This window comes from Bufo bufo, chromosome 3 (genome assembly GCF_905171765.1).
Source record: "Bufo bufo chromosome 3, aBufBuf1.1, whole genome shotgun sequence".
NCBI classification, from domain to species: domain Eukaryota; kingdom Metazoa; phylum Chordata; class Amphibia; order Anura; family Bufonidae; genus Bufo; species Bufo bufo.
This window is the reverse complement of record NC_053391.1, coordinates 211,076,066-211,095,924: the sequence shown is the minus strand read 5'-3', so window position 1 is coordinate 211,095,924 and position 19,859 is coordinate 211,076,066. Positions and strand designations below refer to the sequence as shown.

General features: G+C 42.4%; 1 protein-coding gene across 3 annotated transcripts in view; it reads left to right on the top strand.

Annotated features, from left to right (window-relative positions):
• Nucleotides 1–19,859, top strand: part of PTPN22 (protein tyrosine phosphatase non-receptor type 22) — a 183,198-nt gene that overhangs the window by 135,639 nt on the left and 27,700 nt on the right. For 2 of the 3 annotated variants that reach the window (XM_040423904.1, XM_040423906.1), the window contains exons 12-16: nt 708–769; nt 2,903–3,642; nt 13,134–13,214; nt 16,360–16,487; nt 19,567–19,594. In XM_040423904.1, coding sequence (XP_040279838.1) covers nt 708–769; nt 2,903–3,642; nt 13,134–13,214; nt 16,360–16,487; nt 19,567–19,594 — 1,039 coding nt within the window. The remainder of the gene's footprint in view (nt 1–707; nt 770–2,902; nt 3,643–13,133; nt 13,215–16,359; nt 16,488–19,566; nt 19,595–19,859) is intronic. The other variant, XM_040423905.1, reaches the window with a different exon arrangement.

The following is a 19,859-nucleotide window of genomic DNA, read 5'->3' as shown; positions in this document are numbered from 1 at the left end:
GTGCCTTATCTGGAGAAGTGGCGTCCTCCTTGGTCTGCATCCCTGGAATCCAGCAGTGTGCAGTGTCCGTTGGATTGTCTGCCTTGAGACATTGCCACCAGCAGAGCCCAGATTCATCAGGATGGCCTTGGTGGTGATCCTTGGATTCTTTTTCACCTCTCTAACTATCCTCCTTGCCAGCACAGGTGTCACTTTTGGCTTCCGACCACGTCCTCTGAGATTTTCCACAGTGTGGAACATCTTGAATTTTTTGCTCAAATGTAAATAAAAGCTGAGAAATGTTTTTTTTTCTCACAATAATGCCTCTTGTACATCGTCTTATTATCCTTTGGGAGACACCTATGTCATTTCCCGTCAAAAAATTACTTGCTGGTTGAATAAAAGTAACTTTAAGTCAAAATTTGCCAGGGGTATGAATAATTATGGGCAGCACTGTATGTGCCAAATCTGGCACTTCCATTATTTTCGTTGTTCTGCTCCTGTAATGGAGCAGAGCAATGGAAATCAAGAACGATAGTGTGAAAGAGCCCTTACAGAGACCAAATGTAGAAATGCACTCTTGTCTCCTCATCCAGGCATGCCCCCTTACACTCTTACTTTAGTGACTGATCTGTTTATTAGGTGTACACATGACATTTATGAACATTCATAATGAATATTTTTTTAAATAATTAAACTATTTAAATAATTTTCTGTGTACCTTATAGACATTCAAGAATGCACCCTATCCACAAGGCACTGACAGAGGATTAATAAATCTTCACAGAGGGTAAATATAAAATTTTGAGAAGGTCAACATAATCTTCTATCTTGTATAGTCTGTATTTACTAGCAGTGATCTGTTAAATATCATTGTCTATTGTTTTGTCACGCTATTATTTAGAGCATACTAAAATACTAAGTATAATGAAAATATTTTCAGGGCCCCCTGCACATTGCCATAATATGGCTCCAAACGAGCTTAGACATACAGTATATGGAGCCATTACAGAACACTCACAGAAGTCTGTCGGGGCATCTATGTGCCTCCAATTTAATACAAAAGCAACAAACAAAAAGAATTTAAAGCGCATTGAAATCCACATGGTTATCTAGGACATGGAGCTGATGCCAGCTGGAGGCAGTTGTCTCCAAAGGTCTCTAGGGCTGTGTTGCATGAGACATGGACCAAAAGGTGTGAATTGCACCACTGACTTCTATGGGTCGGTGTGCTGTCCATGTGCAGTCTGCTGTGCACAAGGACAAAAATATAGCCGACTGAATGAGGCATAATATAGTGCCATACAGATGCAGCATAATTTAGCATGTGGAGTGCCTTCAGCATTGCTCTATGAAGCTGTTGGGACTCTGTGTGCCACCATAATGCTCTGTGAATATGGCTCTTGTGTCACAAAAAACATTTTGCCAAAATAAAACTGTACCTCTTTCATTCTTTTCCTGAGCTCAACTATCCTGTGTTATTTCTTTTTTTTTTTAGAAGTCTTTGTTTATCTTACATCTGTCTTACAACTTCATCTGCGACTGCTACTTTTTGCTCAGTCCTCTTTCATGATATTTTTTTCCTTTACGTGTGGTATGCAGTACACCATTCAGGTCAAGGACATTGAACTTTTCTGACATCACAAGTGTAAAATAAACTGCATGTTCAAACTCAAACAAAACAAGCACAATCCAAGTAACAAAGCATATGGCCCTCAACCTGTCCATTGCTTCAAATCAACTTTGTTCCACTCTGCTCGGGTTAAAAAAAAATAAGAAGACATGGTGTCTTAAAAGAGTTATCTCATGAACTAAAAAGAAGTAAAATAAAATATCTGTAATAATGCACACAAAGGGTTATCCTCAATATAGAACATTAGTATGAGCTTGGTGGGGGTACGACTCCCAGGATCCCCAGCGATTAGCTGTACGAAGAGGCTGCGGCACTCCATGAACGCTTAGGCCTCTTCCTAGGCAATGTGACGTCGCGTTCATCGGTCACATAACCTAGGCGCAGCTCAGCCCCATTCAAGTGAATGGGGCTGAGCTGCGATATCAAGCACAGCCACTATCAAATGTGCTTCGCAATCTGCGAGGAGGCCGCAGTGGTGACCAGAGCTCTGGTGACCACTGTGGCTTCCTCAAACAGCTAATCAGTGGAGGTTCCAGAAGTCATACCCCTGACAATCTCATACTGATAACCTATTCTGAGGGTAGGTCATTAATGTGTAAATCTTGGAGAACCTCTTTAACTACATCAATGCAAAAAAAAGAATTTTCATTAGTGTTTTTGCTTCTTTACTCACCCCTCTGCAGCTCTGGTCTTGGCACTTTCTATGGGTAGGCAGCTGCTTATCCCATGTGAAAATCAGACACCTGCATCTCCCAAGACTGCAGAACAATCAGCTCTTGTTAACCCTTGCCCCCAGTGGCCAAAACTGTGTTTGCTTATCTTCCTCTTCTGCACAGAAAACAGTTACTTACACACAGCCCCAGCGAGTCTACTAAAATATTACTGTGGTATACAATGCCCCTAATTTCTTTCACGGTCTAAACAGAGAGAGATATAGTATGGATGAATGAATGAATGAATGGATGAATGAATGAAAAGTGTCTGGGCTGCTTTACAATGAGGTCAGTCTGCTTGCACTGAAAGGTGGAAGGAAGGAGGGAAGCTACTGAGCATATCTGTCCACCACTGAATGTAGAAGAAGGTGGACCAGAATTTCAGCCCCAGGAGAAACAACCGGGGGGCGCTGCCAGAGAGGAAAATTTAATTAACATAAAAAAGCTTCATATTTTCATTATATATCATTTATATTGCCTTTCTCATTATGTTTTGTGGGATAACCCCTTTTAAGTTAATGACCTTGCATATACAGAACGAATGAGAGTACTACTATTATCACTGTCCCTTTTTAAGTTTTACAGGACAGATAAGAGAAGATATTCACCAATGGACTGGAGGCTCATCTGCAGCAGCCTGTAATTCTGGGACAGATTTTTCAATATTGGAACCATTAACACCATCAAAGATGTATAAAAATTGTGGCAATACAGAGGAAAACATCCTCAAAAGCCAAACACAGAACATAATTGATCAATGTTTTGATGTACCCCACCCTTTACCAAGGACACACTATGGCAAGCATTCCCAAAATGTAACATGTGATGATAACTTAAATGCCAAACGTTCTGCCGCAGAAAGAAAGATGAATAGTGGACATACACCATTAACACGAACCAAATCCACTCCCTTTGAACTGCACCAACATAGACAGTCCTGTATACTGGCAAATACTTCAAAAGAGACAGATATGTACCAGGATGAATTCAATGTTTTATCTCTTATGAAGCAGGGACCTAGTTTGACAAGCTCCTTAGGCAACTTAAATACTGTTCATAGCAGTCATATATATAGTCGTTTGACAGAAGACCCTTATTTTTCACCAACTCTATCTTCTGACCCTGGCTCACCCAAATTTGCAGATTTTTGTTTAGAGGCTATTTGTCCTGAAATTACTAATTCACAAGTCAGCGGTAAGCAGAATGCTGGCTCACTATTGTCTGAATCACATCATTTGGGCCACATGAATGAGCCTTCTATACAAGGACCACTGGAAGGGGCTGATGTTCCTCGGTTCAGCAACCTAAATGGCAAGAGTAAGTATCAACAGGTCAGTAAGCTTATGCTTACTTTTGATTAGTATAAAACACCATATGAAATTATGTCTATAGAAATAGTCTACATAAAATTTCATTTCCTATGCTCTGTTCATATTTGCGTTGGTTCTTTCTTTTGTTCTGCTTTGTCATAGGAGCAGACCCAGTGTCGGACTGACCAACCAGAGTACCAGAGGATCCTCTTGTAGACCCAGGCTCTGATACCGCAGTGGGCCCCAAAGGTCCAAGACAAAAATAATCCCATTTAGAGCTGCAATTGGAACTAATCACTTGCTACTAGGGTCATTTTCTTTTAATCAAAACCTATTAGACTTTATTGGAAATATTGGGGTTGAGCCATGAGAATAATTTTCTTTGGTGGGCCCAAGGAAACACAGTCCGACACTGAGTAGAATAACCGACATAATGAAAGTGCTGGATCCTGACAAAATGGACACCAACAGTACCAGACAAAACCCTTTGACTTCATTATTTTGTCTAGAAATTTTCACTGATTCTAAAACAGAGGCTCCTTATAGAGCTTCCAATTTAGATGTGAACACGCCCTTATCTTTTACTTATCCTAAACCTATATTATGACCAAAACTGCATTCACAGGGTTGCAGGCAAAATGATACCATATTTTTCGCTTTATAAGACGCACTCGATGATAAGACGCAATCCAGATTTTAGAGGAGGAAAATAGGAAAAAATATTTTTCATCAGACCTCACATCAGATACTCAGATCAGACCCCCATATCAGCCCTCCATGTCAGAACTAGTGATGTCCGGATCATGAACGAATCGTTCTTTTGAACCGATTCAGTTCACTGATCCGGAAGAGTCGATTCCTCTGACTGAGCTGATCCGAATGAAACGGCTCAGTCAGATTAGCATAGAGGCAGCAGCAGGCAGTATAATAGGAGCCTACAGTGGAAGCTAGCCCCGCCCCTCCCCGCCCTCCAACCAATCAGAGGCAGCCAGCACTGACTCACAGCACAGGGGGAGTCGCAGGGACTCAGAGAATCGTCTGAGTTTATTAGTTAAAAGAATCGAATGAGTCAGTGACTGTGTCACCGAGTCCCTGCCAGGCTTCCTGCTCTGCGGCTCCCTGTCTCCTGACAAGTCCGTCGGGGGGGGGCATTAGTCTAGCATGTAGCGGAGCTGTGTGTGTACAGGGTGCATGCAGCAGTGTATCAGATCATGCTACACTGCTACATGCACCCTGTACACACACAGCTCTGCTACATGCTGTAGCAGAGCAGGAAGTCTGGTAGGGACTCAGTGACATGATTCTTTTAACTAATAAACTCTCAGACAATTATCTGAGTCCCTGCAATAACTATAGCCACTACATCACAGTCTGCTCCACTGCAGCAGAGCTGTGTTTGCCAGGAGCGAGTCCCTCCTGACCTTCGGTTCATTTGAGAGCCGACTCAGCAAGTGAACCGAAGATCCGATGAGCTGAGCATGCGCATTGATCTTCAGTTCACTTGCTTCTGCCGGCTCAGGAAGCGAACCGAAGATCCGATTCATGAATCGGTTCTTTTGAGTGAACTGATTCAAATGAACCGATTCATGAAAAAGATCTGAACTTCCCATCTCCAGTCAGAACCCCATCAGCCCTCCATGTCAGACCCCCAACAAACCTCAGAACAGTCCTTTTCTTTCAGACCCCCATCAGACCTCAGATCAGCCCTTTTCTTTTAGACCCCCATAAGATCTCAGATCAGCCCTGTTCTTTTAGACCCCATCAGACCTCAGATCAGCCCTTTTCTTTCAGACCCCCATCAGACTAAAATAAAAAACGTCCTTACCTCTCCTGCACCGCGGCTCTGCTACGGGTCCGGCATAGTGCTCCCCTGTCTTCTCCGGCCTGCACTGCACTTTCACCTGACTGCGCGCAGCGTCAGGTCGTGTGCGCACTATGTTCTGGCGCTGTACCGGGTCATGACAGTGGAACACGGGCCATAGCAAGAAGACTAGGGAGGGTGAGTATCGGAAGCGCTTGCAGGGCTTCTTACCCACTCCCGACACCTAATTCATACCAGTGAACATAAAGTGCATCTTATAAAGCAAAAAATACGGTAAATATTGTGCCACCTAAAGGGCATCTGTCAACAGATTTGTACCTATGAAACTGGCTACCATGTTGCATGTGTGCTTGGCAGCTGATTGCATCTGTGTTGGTCCCATGTTTATAGATACCCACATTACTAGGAAAAAATGTATTTTAACATATGCAAATGAGCCTCTAGGAACTATAGGGGTGTTGCTATTATACCTGGCTCAGCTCTCTCTGCAACTGCTGAGCCCTCTGCACTTTGATTGACAGGAGTTATTTTTTCACTGCCTAGCTCTGTCAATTAAAGTGGTCAGGGTACAGCCCGAGTTGCTCTTAGTGGCTCATTTGCATATAAAAAAAAAAAAAAAGTTTTCTTGAGGAATGTCTCTATACAATTCTAATAGTCATTTTACAATAAGAATTTCATGCACATCATTGCCAAAACACTACAGTTGCATTTTTCATATTATTTAGGGTTCCTGCACATGACCATATCCGTTCTTGTGGTCCGCAATTTGCGGATCTGCAAAACATAGATACCGGCCGAGAGTCTATCACCATTTTTTTTCTTCAGCAGAAAAGTCCTAACCTTGTCTGCAAAACAATCAAGAATAGGACATGTTCTATTTTATTGCGGGGCCACAGAACGGACTTACGGATGCAGACAGCACATGGGTGTGCTGTCCACATTTTTTGTGGCCCCATTGAGATGAATGGGTCCACATCTGATCCGCAAAAAAATTAGTCACCAGACACAAAGTACCAACAGAGATCCTAGCTCTACGTCACATACTGTTTTGCAGCAGTAGCTTTCTTAGGGCTCATGCCCACGGCCATTGCCCCGCCGTGGCCGTATTGCGGCCCGCATACGGCGGGTCAGCAATACTCGGGGCACCGGCCGTGTGAATTCCATATCACGTATGCGGACCCTATTCAAGTGAATGGGTCCACGATCCACATGCGGCTGCCCCACGGTCGGTGCCCGTGCATTGCGGACCGCAATTTGTGGTCCACAGCACTGGCACTGAGTGCTCACGCTTGTGGGCATGAGCCCTTAAACTGCTTAACAGCCGCAACCAGAGTTATTATATTCATGAGTGGCCTGCCCCATCGCCATTATGTCGCTGATTCGCAGCTTCCTCCTTATGCCTGCACCTGCTTTTGCTTCAGAGCCGCACCTGGCTTTGGCTTAAAATCACTGATGGAAATCGCTGACCCACACTGAGGCCTCGTTCACATTTCCGTGTCAGTGTCACGTCCGTGAAAAAAATCTTACTTGTTTCATCCGGGAAGCTGTCTGTGAAGGATCCGTGGTTGGTTTTTACCATCCGTATGTTATCCATAATTCACTCCGTAATTGCTCAGCTGAAAATAAATTTCCAAAGAATCTCCTATTTGTCTTCAGTAAAAAAAGGATGCAACACGGACACAATACAGATGTGTGTCAATGATTTTCACGGACCCATAGACTTCAATGGGCGTGCTTGTTCTGCATCACGGATCAAAGTAGTGCATGTCCCCGTGATTTTTTTTTACTGACCCACGGTAAAAAAATTACTGAAATGTGAACAGACTCATTTAAATCAATGGGTGCGTGTGCTGTCGGCAGAAAATGCGGACAGCACACATCAGTGAAAAACGGAAATGTGGACGAGGCCTAAAGCTTTCAATCAGTGACTATTGGGCAGTGGAGTGGGCAGCTCATGAATAGCAGAGAATACTAAGGCTCAGTTCACACCTGAGCGTTCTGAAAGGAGCGCTCTGTATGCGCGATTGTACGGGCGTTTACAAGCGCGCATACAGAGACAAGTGTGCACACAGTGTCGCGCGTTCCCGAAAGTCTATGTACGGGAACGCGCGACAAGCGCCCAAAAAAACGCTCCTGTACTTGTGTGAGCGTCGGGCGTTTTACAGCGCGATCGTACGCGCTGTAAAACGCCCAGGTGAGAACCATTCCCATAGGGAAGCATTGGTTTCTCCTTGTTGAGCGTTTTACAGCGCGTAGGAACGCGCTGTAAAACGCTCAGGTGTGAACTGAGCCTAAGGCTGGGTTCACACTTGAGCGTTTTACAGCGCGTTCAAACGCGCTGTAAAACGCTCAACACATGAAAACCAATGCTTCCCTATGGCCCTGGTTCTCACTTGAGCGTTTTACAGCGCTGAAAAACGCGCTGTAAAACGCCCTACGCTCAAACAAGTACTTGAGCTTCTTTGGGGCGTTTTACAGCGCGTTTGTGGCCATAGGACATTGCAGTCAATCACACAAACGCGCGTCAAACGCGCGTTTACTATTGCAAAAAACGCGCGTCAAAAACGCGCGTCAAAAACCCGCGTTAAACGCGCATATCAAAGACGCTCAGGTCTGAACCCAGCCTAAGTGTCCACATATGATAAGAGGACTCCAGGGCTCAGTTCCCAGTAGAGATTTTATGAAAACTACTGTAAGGGAATAGCCACACAGTCAGGTTTCTTAGCCCTTTCAGGATCGGACGATTTTTTTTTTTTTGCGTTTTCGTTTTGCGCTCCCTGCCTTCCCAGAGCCATAACTTCTTTATTTGTCTATTCACATAGCCATATGAGGGCTTGTTTTTTGTGGGACAGGTTGTACTTTCCAATGTCACCATTTAATATTGTATATGATGTAGTGGAAAGCAGGAAAAAAATTACAAATGGGGAGAAATTGCAAAAAAATAAGTAATTCCACGACAGTTTTACGATTTTTTTTTATTTACGACGTTCGATGTACGATAACACTGACTGGTTAATTTTATTCTACAGGTTAGTACGAATCCGGCGATACCTTACATGTATAATTTTTCTTGCGTTTTGATAGTGATAAAAAATTAGTGGGGAAAAAAAATCTGTTTTATTTTTTGTCGCCATATTTTGACCCCTATAACTTTTTTGTAATTATGTGTACGGAGCTGTATGGGGGGCTCATTTTTTGTGGGGCGATATTAACTTTTCATTGATACCATTCTGGGGTGTGTATGACTTTTTGATCACTTTTTATTTAAAAAGGCGAATCGCCATTTGGACGCATTTTTCAATTTTGCTGTTTGCCGTACGTGGAACATATTTTTAGACTATGGGCGTTTTCGCTCATCGCGACACCCATTATGTGTATTTTTGAATTTTTTTTAGTTCTTTTATTTCTATTTTGAGAAAAGGGGGGTGATTAGAATTATTATGTTTTTTTATTTTAAAATGTATTCATTTTTTTTACAATTTTTTTATAGTGCCTATAGGGAACCATAACATGCAATCATTAGATTCTATTATCATAGACTCCAATGCACTTGCATTGGAATCTATGGTGATTTTACTACTTTCCTATGGAGCCCTATTACAAGCAAGGGCTCCATAGGAAATTCTATGCAGCAGCCTCCTGTCATTCACAAAGACAGGGGCTGCTGCACACACGCTTTGGCTCCTCTGATCGCCGCATGGGGGAGCATAACCGGAAGCGCGCTCTTTTGGTTTTCAGCGCGCTCAGATGCCGTGGTCAGGATTGACCACGGCATCTGAAGGGTTAAATGTCCGCGATCGGCATTACTGCTGGTTGCGGACATGAGCCGTGGGTGTCTGCTATAAGAAGCAGGCGGCCACCCGCGGCTATGGCGCCTGCAGCGCTCAGAAGCGGGCGCCATCTTTAAAGACCCGGCCAGCGTCGTACTGCGCTGGGCGTTAAGGGGTTAATGCAGTTTTGGAAGCCCAAATCAGAAGTGAACCATAAAAGGAAAAAAGTTTAAAGGGCAGAAACGACTTCTCCTCTGTCTTGAATTCACTCCTAGTTTTGGTTTTCAAAATTGCATAAGGAAACCTGACCATGTGGCTGTACCAGAACTAAAAACGTAAGTGACACAATGCTGCAGAATTCATAGCGTAAATGTGGCAGGTTTGGAGCAGATTAATCTCTCTGCATTGCAAAGGGTGAAATCTGCAGAATAAATTGACATGCTGCAGATTAAAAATTATAAGTTCTTCTAATATTATTAAAGTTATATGAGGATTCTGTTACAGATTTTTTCTCTCCTCAGTGTGAGGCCTCTTTCATACTACCGTATGGCTATTACAGTGTTTTGCGATCCGTTTTTCACAGATCCGTTGTTCCGTTTTTTTTTTTCCATTGTGTTTCCGTTCCGTTTTTCCATATGGCATATACAGTCGTGGCCAAAAGTTTTGAGAATTACATAAATATTGGAAATTGGAAAAGTTTTTATAATAGCAATTTGCATATACTCCAGAATGTTATGAAGAGTGATCAGATGAATTGCATAGTCCTTCTTTGCCATGAAAATTAACTTAATCCCAAAAAAACCTTTCCACTGCATTTCATTGCTGTCATTAAAGGACCTGCTGAGATTATTTCGGTAATCGTCTTGTTAACTCAGATGAGAATGTTGACGAGCACAAGGCTGGAGATCATTATGTCAGGCTGATTGGGTTAAAATGGCAGACTTGACATGTTAAAAGGAGGGTGATGCTTGAAATCATTGTTCTTCCATTGTTAACCATGGTGACCTGCAAAGAAACGCGTGCAGCCATCATTGCGTTGCATAAAAATGGCTTCACAGGCAAGGATATTGTGGCTACTAAGATTGCACCTCAATCAACAATTTATAGGATCATCAAGAACTTCAAGGAAAGAGGTTCAATTCTTGTTAAGAAGGCTTCAGGGCATCCAAGAAAGTCCAGCAAGTGCCAGGATCGTCTCCTAAAGAGGATTCAGCTGCGGGATCAGAGTGCCACCAGTGCAGAGCTTGCTCAGGAATGGCAGCAGGCAGGTGTGAGCGCATCTGAACGCACAGTGAGGCGAATACTTTTGGAAGATGCCCTGGTGTCAAGAAGGGCAGCAAAGAAGCCACTTCTCTCCAAAAAAAACATCAGGGACAGATTGATCTTCTGCAGAAAGTATGGTGAATGGACTGCTCAGGACTGGGGCAAAGTCATATTCTCCGATGAAGCCTCTTTCCGATTGTTTGGGGCATCTGGAAGAAGGCTTGTCCGGAGAAGAAAAGGTGAGCGCTACCATCAGTCCTGTGTCATGCCAACAGTAAAGCATCCTGAGACCATTCATGTGTCAAAAACACAGCCATGAATAAAGAATAGTACCAAAACACCCTCCAACAGCAACTTCTTCCAACAATCCAACAACAGTTTGGTGAAGAACAATGCATTTTCCAGCACAATGGAGCACCGTGCCATAAGACAAAAGTGATAACTAAGTGGCTCGGGGACCAAAACGTTGACATTTTGGGTCCATGGCCTGGAAACTCCCCAGATCTTAATCCCATTGAGAACTTGTGGTCAATCCTCAAGAGGCGGGTGAACAAACAAAAACCCACTAATTCTGACAAACTTCAAGAAGTGATTATGAAAGAATGGGTTGCTATCAGTCAGGAATTGGCCCAGAAGTTGATTGAGAGCATGCCCAGTCGAATTGCAGAGGTCCTGAAAAAGAAGGGCCAACACTGCAAATATTGACTCTTTGCATAAATGTCATGTAATTGTCGATAAAAGCCTTTGAAACGTATGAAATGCGTGTAATTATATTTCACTACATCACAGAAACAACTGAAACAAAGATCTAAAAGCAGTTTAGCAGCAAACTTTGTGAAAACTAATATTTGTGTCATTCTCAAAACTTTTGGCCCCGACTGTACAGTATACAGTAATTACATAGAAAAAATTTGGCTGGGCATAACATTTTCAATAGATGGTTCCGCAAAAACGGAACGGATACGGAAGACATACGGATGCATTTCCGTATGTGTTCCGTTTTTTTTGCGGGCCCATTGATTTGAATGGAGCCACGGAACGTGATTTGCGGGCAATAATAGGACATGTTCTATCTTTTAACGGAACGGAAAAACGGAAATACGGAAACGGAATGCATACGGAGTACATTCCGTTTTTTTGCGGAACCATCAAAATTAATGGTTCCGTATACGGACCGTATACGGAACGCAAAAAACGGCCAGCAAAACGGAAAAAAAAAAACGGTAGTGTGAAAGAGGCCTGAGGATGAGATTTTGTTATATTGTATGCACTTTGCTGGAACCGTAACTCACATGCAAAACCGTGATGGAAAATGCACAGCATATACCGTATGTCATGTGTGACTATACTGTGTATATGCCATGTGTGAATCAGTTTTATTTGCTTTATATGTTTTGCAGTATCACAAATAGAAAATAAGCAGAAAAACAAGCAAAAAATAAAAAGTCGGATTTCGATAGAACCCTGTTCTCCTACAAGAGAGCAAAATGTCTTCATCAAATTTCCTTCTTCAGTGGAGACAAGCAGAGGAGCATACCCAGATATTCTACAACACACGAGTGCTGTCTGTGGTCTAGTGACCTTTAGTTCAGTCTCATGGCTAATACAGCACCCATAAAAGTGAACAGGCCCACAATATTTCTGTTAGGCTACATGCACACAACCGTATATGTTTTGCGGTCCGCAAATTGCGGATCCGCAAAAAAAAAACTGATAACATCCATATGCCATCCTTTTTTTTTTTTGCGGATCCATTGTAACAATGCCTAAAACGGACAAGAATAGGACATGTTCTATTTTTTTTTGCGGGGCTATGGAACGGACATACTCATACTGATGCGGACAGCACACGGTGTGCTGTCCGCCTTTTTTGCGGACCCATTTAAATGAATGGGTCCGCATCCTATCCACAAAAAAACCGGAACGGACACGGAAACAAACAGCGTTCATGTGCATGTAGCCTTAATGTGATGTTGAATCCAGCGGAAAAAAAGATGTCATGTTCTGTATTACAGAAATATATTCTCGTCTGGGTACAGAAGGCATCATACATTACCACATGGAGTGCCTATATCTACATAGTATGAAACTTGAAGGGGTTGTCCGCTTTTTACTATTGATAAGCTATCAGGAGAGGTCATCAATATCAGATCAGTAGGGGTCTGACTCCCGGCATCCCCGCAGATCAGCTGTTTGAAGAGAAGGCAGCGCTCATATGAGTGCTGCCTTCTTTTCTTTGTTTACCTGCTCGCCGCAGCAATTGCAGTGGTGAGCAGGTGTAATTACAAGTATGGTGTTCCCATTCACTTCTATGGGACGGGTCTGTCTGTTCAAGTGAATACTACAGAGCCGTCCCTTAGAAGTGAATAGGGACGCCATACTTGTAATTACAGTGCTCACCAATGCGGTTGCTGCGGCGAGCAGGTAAACAGAGAAGGCAGAGTTCATATGAGCACTGCCTTCTCTTCAAACAGCTGATTGGTAGGGGTGCTGGTAGTCAGGCCCCCACCACTCTGATATTCATGACCTATCCTGAGGATAGCTCACCAATAGCAAAAAGCGGACAGCCCGTTTAAGGGACGATCATTGTGTACAGGAGGAATGATATTCAGCTGCACCCTATTTCCATTATTCCCACTACAGGTGATGACAGTCCTCCTCCACTGCCAGAACGTACACCGGAGTCCTTCATAGTTCCTGATGAGCAAAGTGAGCAATGCATAGGTACTATTCATTATTTCAAAACTTTAAAAATATATGTAAATGAAAATCTTCTACTATTTTTCCACCAATTTTTACAAATTACCTATATCATGTCATATAAGGCAACAGGAAATTACGACTATATGTACATTTCTTCTTCTCACATACACATAGTTGTATGCCTCTTTCCCAGTTTATGATACCATTAAAACATAAAATGCTACTTTTAAGGGCTTAAAGGGGTATTCCCAACGTAGACATTTATGGTATATCCACAGGTCCCCTCACTCCCATTCTACCTGGTGAGAGTGAATGGAGACATGCCATACTAGAATGTACACATGCTTGGCCACCTCTACATTCACTCTTTGCCTAGATGTGATGGCCAGCAGCCAACTCACCAGGTGTGAAGGGGAACAGCTGTTCTTAACATAGGTGTGGGTCCAGAGGTAGTACCTGAATCTATCAGACATTTATGGCAATAAAACTCCCCGATGGTTCTGTTGTAACTTATCTATGTTTACACACACACACGTGGACAAAAATGCTGGTGTCCTTTCGTTAAAGAAAGAAAAACCTACAATGGTCACTGAAATAACTTGAAAGTAATAATAAATAAATAAAAATTACAAAAAATCAGCTAATGAAAATCAAACATTGCTTTCCAATTGTGGTTCAACAGAATAATTTAAAAAAACAAACTAATGAAACTGGCCTACACAAAAATGAAGGAACCCCTAGAAAGAGATGAAAATAATTTGACTATAGGGACATGTAAAATTAAGGTGTGTCCTGTAATTAACATCACAGGTGTCTTCAAACTTGTAATCAGTCAGTCTGCCTATTTAAAGGGTGAAAAGTAGTCACTGTGCTGTTTGGTATCATGGTGGGTTCCACACTGAAAATGGACCAAAGAAAGTTAAGGAGAGAGTTGTCTCAGGAAAATTATAGACAGACATGTTAAAGGTAAAGGTTATAAGTAAATCTCCAAACAGCTTGATGTTCATTTTACTACAGTTGCACATATTTTTCAGAAGTTTAAGGTCTATGGGACTGTAGCCAACTTCCCTGGATGTTTCTGCAAGAGGAAAATTGATGACAAATTGAAGAAATGGATAATGAGAATGGTAACCAAAGAGCCCAAAGCAACTTCCTAAGAGATTTAGGCTAGGGCTACACAATAAGTCGCAACTACACTGCAACATGTGTCGCGCGACATTGATGTTGCACCAATGTCGCGTGACAATTTTTATAATGATAGTCTATGGTGTCGCACTGCGACATGCGACTGCGACGTGACAGTCGCAGGAAAATCCATTTTGGATGTTTTTTTTGCGACTGTCGTGTCGCAGTCGCAGCATGTTGCATGTCTCAGTGCGTCACCATAGACTATCATTATAAAAATTGTCACGCGACATTGGTGCGACAAAATGTTGCGCAACAAATGTCGCCGTGTAGCCGTAGCCAAAAGGTAAACTCCAAGGTCAAGGTACATCAGTGTCAGATTGCACTATCCGTTGCTGTCTTAGCCAAAGTGGAATTAATGGAAGATGAACAAGGAGGAAACCACTGTTGCCAAAATACATATTCACAAGTCACAAAGCTTCTGGGAGAATGCCCTTTGTACAGATGAGAGAAAACTAGAGCTTTTTGGCAAGTCACGTCAGCTCTATGGTCACAGATGAATACCAAGAAAAGAACATTGTACCTACTGTGAATGATGGAGGATGCTTGGTTATGTTTTGGGGCTGCTTTTCACAGGGGGTCTTGAATCTGTGCAGGGTACAATGAAATCTCAGGACTAGCAAGGTATACTGGACCAAAATGTGGTGCCGAGTGTCAGAAAGCTTGGTTTCAGTCACAGGTCATGGGTCATCCAGCAGGAAAATGACCCAAAACACATACGTAGCTAAAAACATACAAGAATGGATAACAGCAAAGCATTGGACTATTGTGAAGTGGCCTTCTATGAGCCCTGATTTAAATCCTATTGAACATCTGTGGAAGGTGCTGAATGTCACGAACCAGCGGGTGTGAACTCACTGTGCCACGTGACCAACCTCCCCTCGTTCTTCGCAGTACCCCTGATGGTGGGGATAGACTTTTCCAAGAGGAACACCAGGTCGCTACCTCTTGAGGAGGATTTGCACACGAGGTAGCTGGTCTAGGCGGACCAGTGCAAGGTACCAGAGGTACAGTTGTAGTCAGCAGGCCGAGGCATAACCAGGAGCGACAGTGCAGGACTGAAGGATGGGTCAGGGCAGGCGGCATAGATACAGGTCAGGCGAGTGAGTATGCGAACACAGGCCATTCGCAACTGCTGTTACACTGAAACATGCAGTCTGGAGAAGGCACCCTTCAAAGATTGCTGTGATTGACTCAAAAGGAAGTGCAACAAAATATTAAATTAAGGGTACCATCATTTTTGTCCAGGCCAATTCCATTATAAATTATTCTGTGTTTGTGTATTAGGACAATAATGAATAATTGATAATGAAGCACTTTTCTGGCATTGCCCTAACGTAATTTACTTAGTAATATTCTACTGAAATACAGAGACTAGCAATAAAATTGGAAAAAGGAAGCGTGACCCACAAATAGCTGAGATTAATGTTAGAATATTGTGTCCAATAGGTCGGCAGTGCAGGTAAAATCTTGTGGTGCTCACGTCCTAGGATCGGCATCCCACCTTTAAATAGCCCAACCCCAAACAAGGTGTGGGCATCACCTTGCCTACACCTTGTTTGGGGTTGGGCTATTTAAAGGTCACTTGTAATGTGATTTTTACTGTTTGAGAAAGACACAATGAGTGTCGAAACGCGTCACAGGAACATATGTGACAATAAACACAATTGTTGAGAACATCTGGAAGTGAGTGCCGGTCCTTCATTGCTACTAATGTTAGAATGGTGAGATCATAATTAGTTGCTATGGAAACCATACCAGATATAACAACGTGCCCCAAAAAGAAGGACGTGTTATAGAGTTAATATATGCATGAGTTTTTAATGCAGTGACAATTACCATTGCCTCCCCCACCTAAAAAAGAGAACAGTAACACTTCACCGCTTCAAATAGAGTCCTTTTTATAGTGTTTTTGGCCGTGTTCCATGCTCATGTATATGTGATTTTCTCAGTACTACCTTTTCTTTCATACTGTTTTCAGGAACTGAGCAATCACAGGACTCTTCTAAGTTGCAGCCTGTCCTGCAATCAAGAATTGGCATGTCGCTGGAGTGGGGTGGTGTGTCCCAACATAAGATTGATGACTTCAGGAACATGGCACGCAGCAAGGTACACATTATCGGTAACATTTAGAAGTAGAAGTATGTATGAGAGTTTCGGAACTGGTGATACCCAATAGAAGTATCAACGTGTTCTGAGTACAGCTTTTATTCCTATAATTAAGAAAGAGAGCAAGTTAATACAAGGCTATAAACCTCCAAAAACCTCCAAAAGTAAATGGCTAATTATGGACTGACATTCATTTAACAAATGTGTGTTTTATTTTTCACAAAAAAATTAACATTATTTTGAGTTTTTTCTTCAGATGGATCAAACATGTACTGTGCATATGCAAATGTATACATTAAAGGGATTATACCATGAACAGTATTTATCACCTATCCAAATGATAGCAGATAAATATAGGATAGTGCTGGACCGAGTGCTGGAACCCTACGCCACCCTCAGTACAAGGGTTCCCTGTGTCCCCTCTCTGAATGGAGTGGTAGTGTGAAATTTCCCAGTGGGCCGATGCCAAGGTGGCCACCCAAGTCCTCCTTTCTGCCGCTAGACGAGTACATAATGAGCTCTCAGTGGTAATTAACACTGTGAGAATCAGATACTCATGTACCCAGCCAGTGACCACACATGCCCTCCTGAATTCAACTGCTTTGGCCCACATCTCACCTCTTAAGCCCCCCTGCTCCATATCTTAATCAGAGACAACTGGAGGACAGAAAATGGCAGCTATTGATGGCCACCACAGATGGGCAGCTTTTGGCATACAGTATGTCTGCTCCATAGAAATCTGTGGAAACTGTTCAGTATTCATCTGAATCTGTTTTTTTCTGTTCAAAACATATACTGCCAACTGTATGGAAACGTGTGCCGTGAAGTAAGCCTAGGGGCTCATGCACCCTGTAGAGACATATGTAAAGAGCCTGGTGCATGGAGTGCATGGAGAAGCCCAGGGGCGGACTGGGAACTTAAAGTGGAGCTGTAAAAGATACTAAAAGTGGCTCTGTTTTGTAGTTAGGTTCAAATTGATGAAAGGCAGGGCCAGCAATAACATATTGTGGCACATTATACCACCCCAACAGAGCCAAATACCACAGCCCATCACAAAATACTGCCAGAAGCACATAATACATCCCCAAAAACCCACCAGGAAATTTCCCTGTAAGGTCTATGGCCAATCCACCCCTGGAGAAGCCCAATAGCTCTACAGTACCAATGTACAAAAACCTCCATGTGATGCTGTACAGACTCCCTTGCAATGCTTCTAAGGGAAATACCTACAGTACAGACCAAAAGTTTGGACACACCTTCTCATTCAAAGAGTTTTCTTTATTTTCATGACTATGAAAATTGTAGATTCCCACTGAAGGCATCAAAACTATGAATTAACACATGTGGAATTATATACATAACAAACAAGTGTGAAACAACTGAAAATATGTCATATTCTAGGTTCTTCAAAGTAGCCACCTTTTGCTTTGATTACTGCTTTGCACACTCTTGCCATTATCTTGATGAGCTTCAAGAGGTAGTCCCCTGAAATGGTTTTCACTTCACAGGTGTGCCCTGTCAGGTTTAATAAGTGGGATTTCTTGCCTTATAAATGGGGTTGGGACCATCAGTGGCGTTGAGGAGAAGTCAGGTGGATACACAGCTGATAGTCCTACTGAATAGACTGGTAGAATTTGTATTATGGCAAGAAAAAAACAACTAAGTAAAGAAAAACGAGTGGCCATCATTACTTTAAGAAATGAAGGTCAGTCAGTCAGCCGAAAAATTGGGAAAACTTTGAAAGTAAGGGCTATTTGACCATGAAGGAGAGTGATGGGGTGCTGCGCCAGATGACCTGGCCTCCACAGTCACCGGACCTGAACCCAATCGAGATGGTTTGGGGTGAGCTGGACCGCAGAGTTAAGGCAAAAGGGCCAACAAGTGCTAAGCATCTCTGGGAACTCCTTCAAGACTGTTGGAAGACCATTTCAGGTGACTACCTCTTGAAGCTCATCAAGAGAATGCCAAGAGTGTGCAAAGCAGTAATCAAAGCAAAAGGTGGCTACTTTGAAGAACCTAGAATATGACATATTTTCAATTGTTTCACACTTGTTTGTTATGTATATAATTCCACATGTGTTAATTCATAGTTTTGATGCCTTCATAGTCATGAAAATAAAGAAAACTCTTTGAATGAGAAGGTGTGTCCAAACTTTTGGTCTGTACTGTACATATATATTCTATAGCATTTAACTGAATGCCACAAAACATATGGAAGTACAGTAGAAGTGCCATACACACCGATAGAACCCAGCTATGAGGTAGTGGGAAGTCCCCTTTTCTGAGCATAAGGCTGCATGCACACAAACGTTGTTTGTTTCTGTGTTTGTTCCGTTTTTATTTGCGGATAGGATGAGACAGGATGAGACAAAAAATGCAGTGAGACAACCGTGTGCTGTCCTCATCAGTATGTCCGTTCCGTAGCCCCCGCAAAAAAAGTAGAACATGTCCTATTCTTGTCTGTTTTAGGCATTGTTAGAATGAATCCGCAAAAAAAAAAACGGATGGCATACGGATGTCATCCATTTTTTTTGCGGATACGTAATTTTCGGACCGCAAAACACATATGGTCGTGTGCATGTAGCCTAAGAAAGAGTACATACATAGGCCTTTTCATTTTCCACTCTTTTCTTTCAGACGCACGTTTTCCATCGTGCATGTGTGCAACAAGTCTATAAAGACTGCAGTATGGGTATACATGTGCAAGCAAACACAATACTTGCATTGTTGTATGACTATAAAATGAACAGAATTATTAATATAGGGTGGCCCAGGAGAAAGTAGCCCACCTCCAATATCACCAAATCAAATTGCCTGATAATAAATCTGTCTTAGTTGTCCAATAGCAACCGAGCAGAGCTCAGCTTTCATTTTTTCAGAGCCCTGTACTAACAGATTTATTATTAGGCAGTTTAATATGGAGATATTGGAGGTGGGCTTCTTTCTCGTGGGCCACCCTGTATAATTATCATTCATGATTTTTTTCTCTAACTCTAATAATAATATAATATATCAAACAATAATTTTTCCTTATAATCTCTTTAATGTCTGTTATTATTTTCATTCCTTATCTTTTCAGAGTGTAAAAGTGAGGGGATCAAAGTTGGGTAAGTTTATTATTTAAAAAGCTAGAAATAACTACATTTTTTTTACATTTTTCGACAGTCTAAGGGCTCATGCACACAGCCATATGTATATTGAGGTCCGCAAAAAACACGGATGACGTCCGTGTGCATTCCGTATTTTGCAGAACGGAACAGCTGGCCCCTAATAGAACAGTACTATCCTTATCCGTAATGCGGACAATAATAGGACATGTTCTGTTTTTTGCAGAACGGACATACGGAAACAGAATGCACACGGAGTAAATTA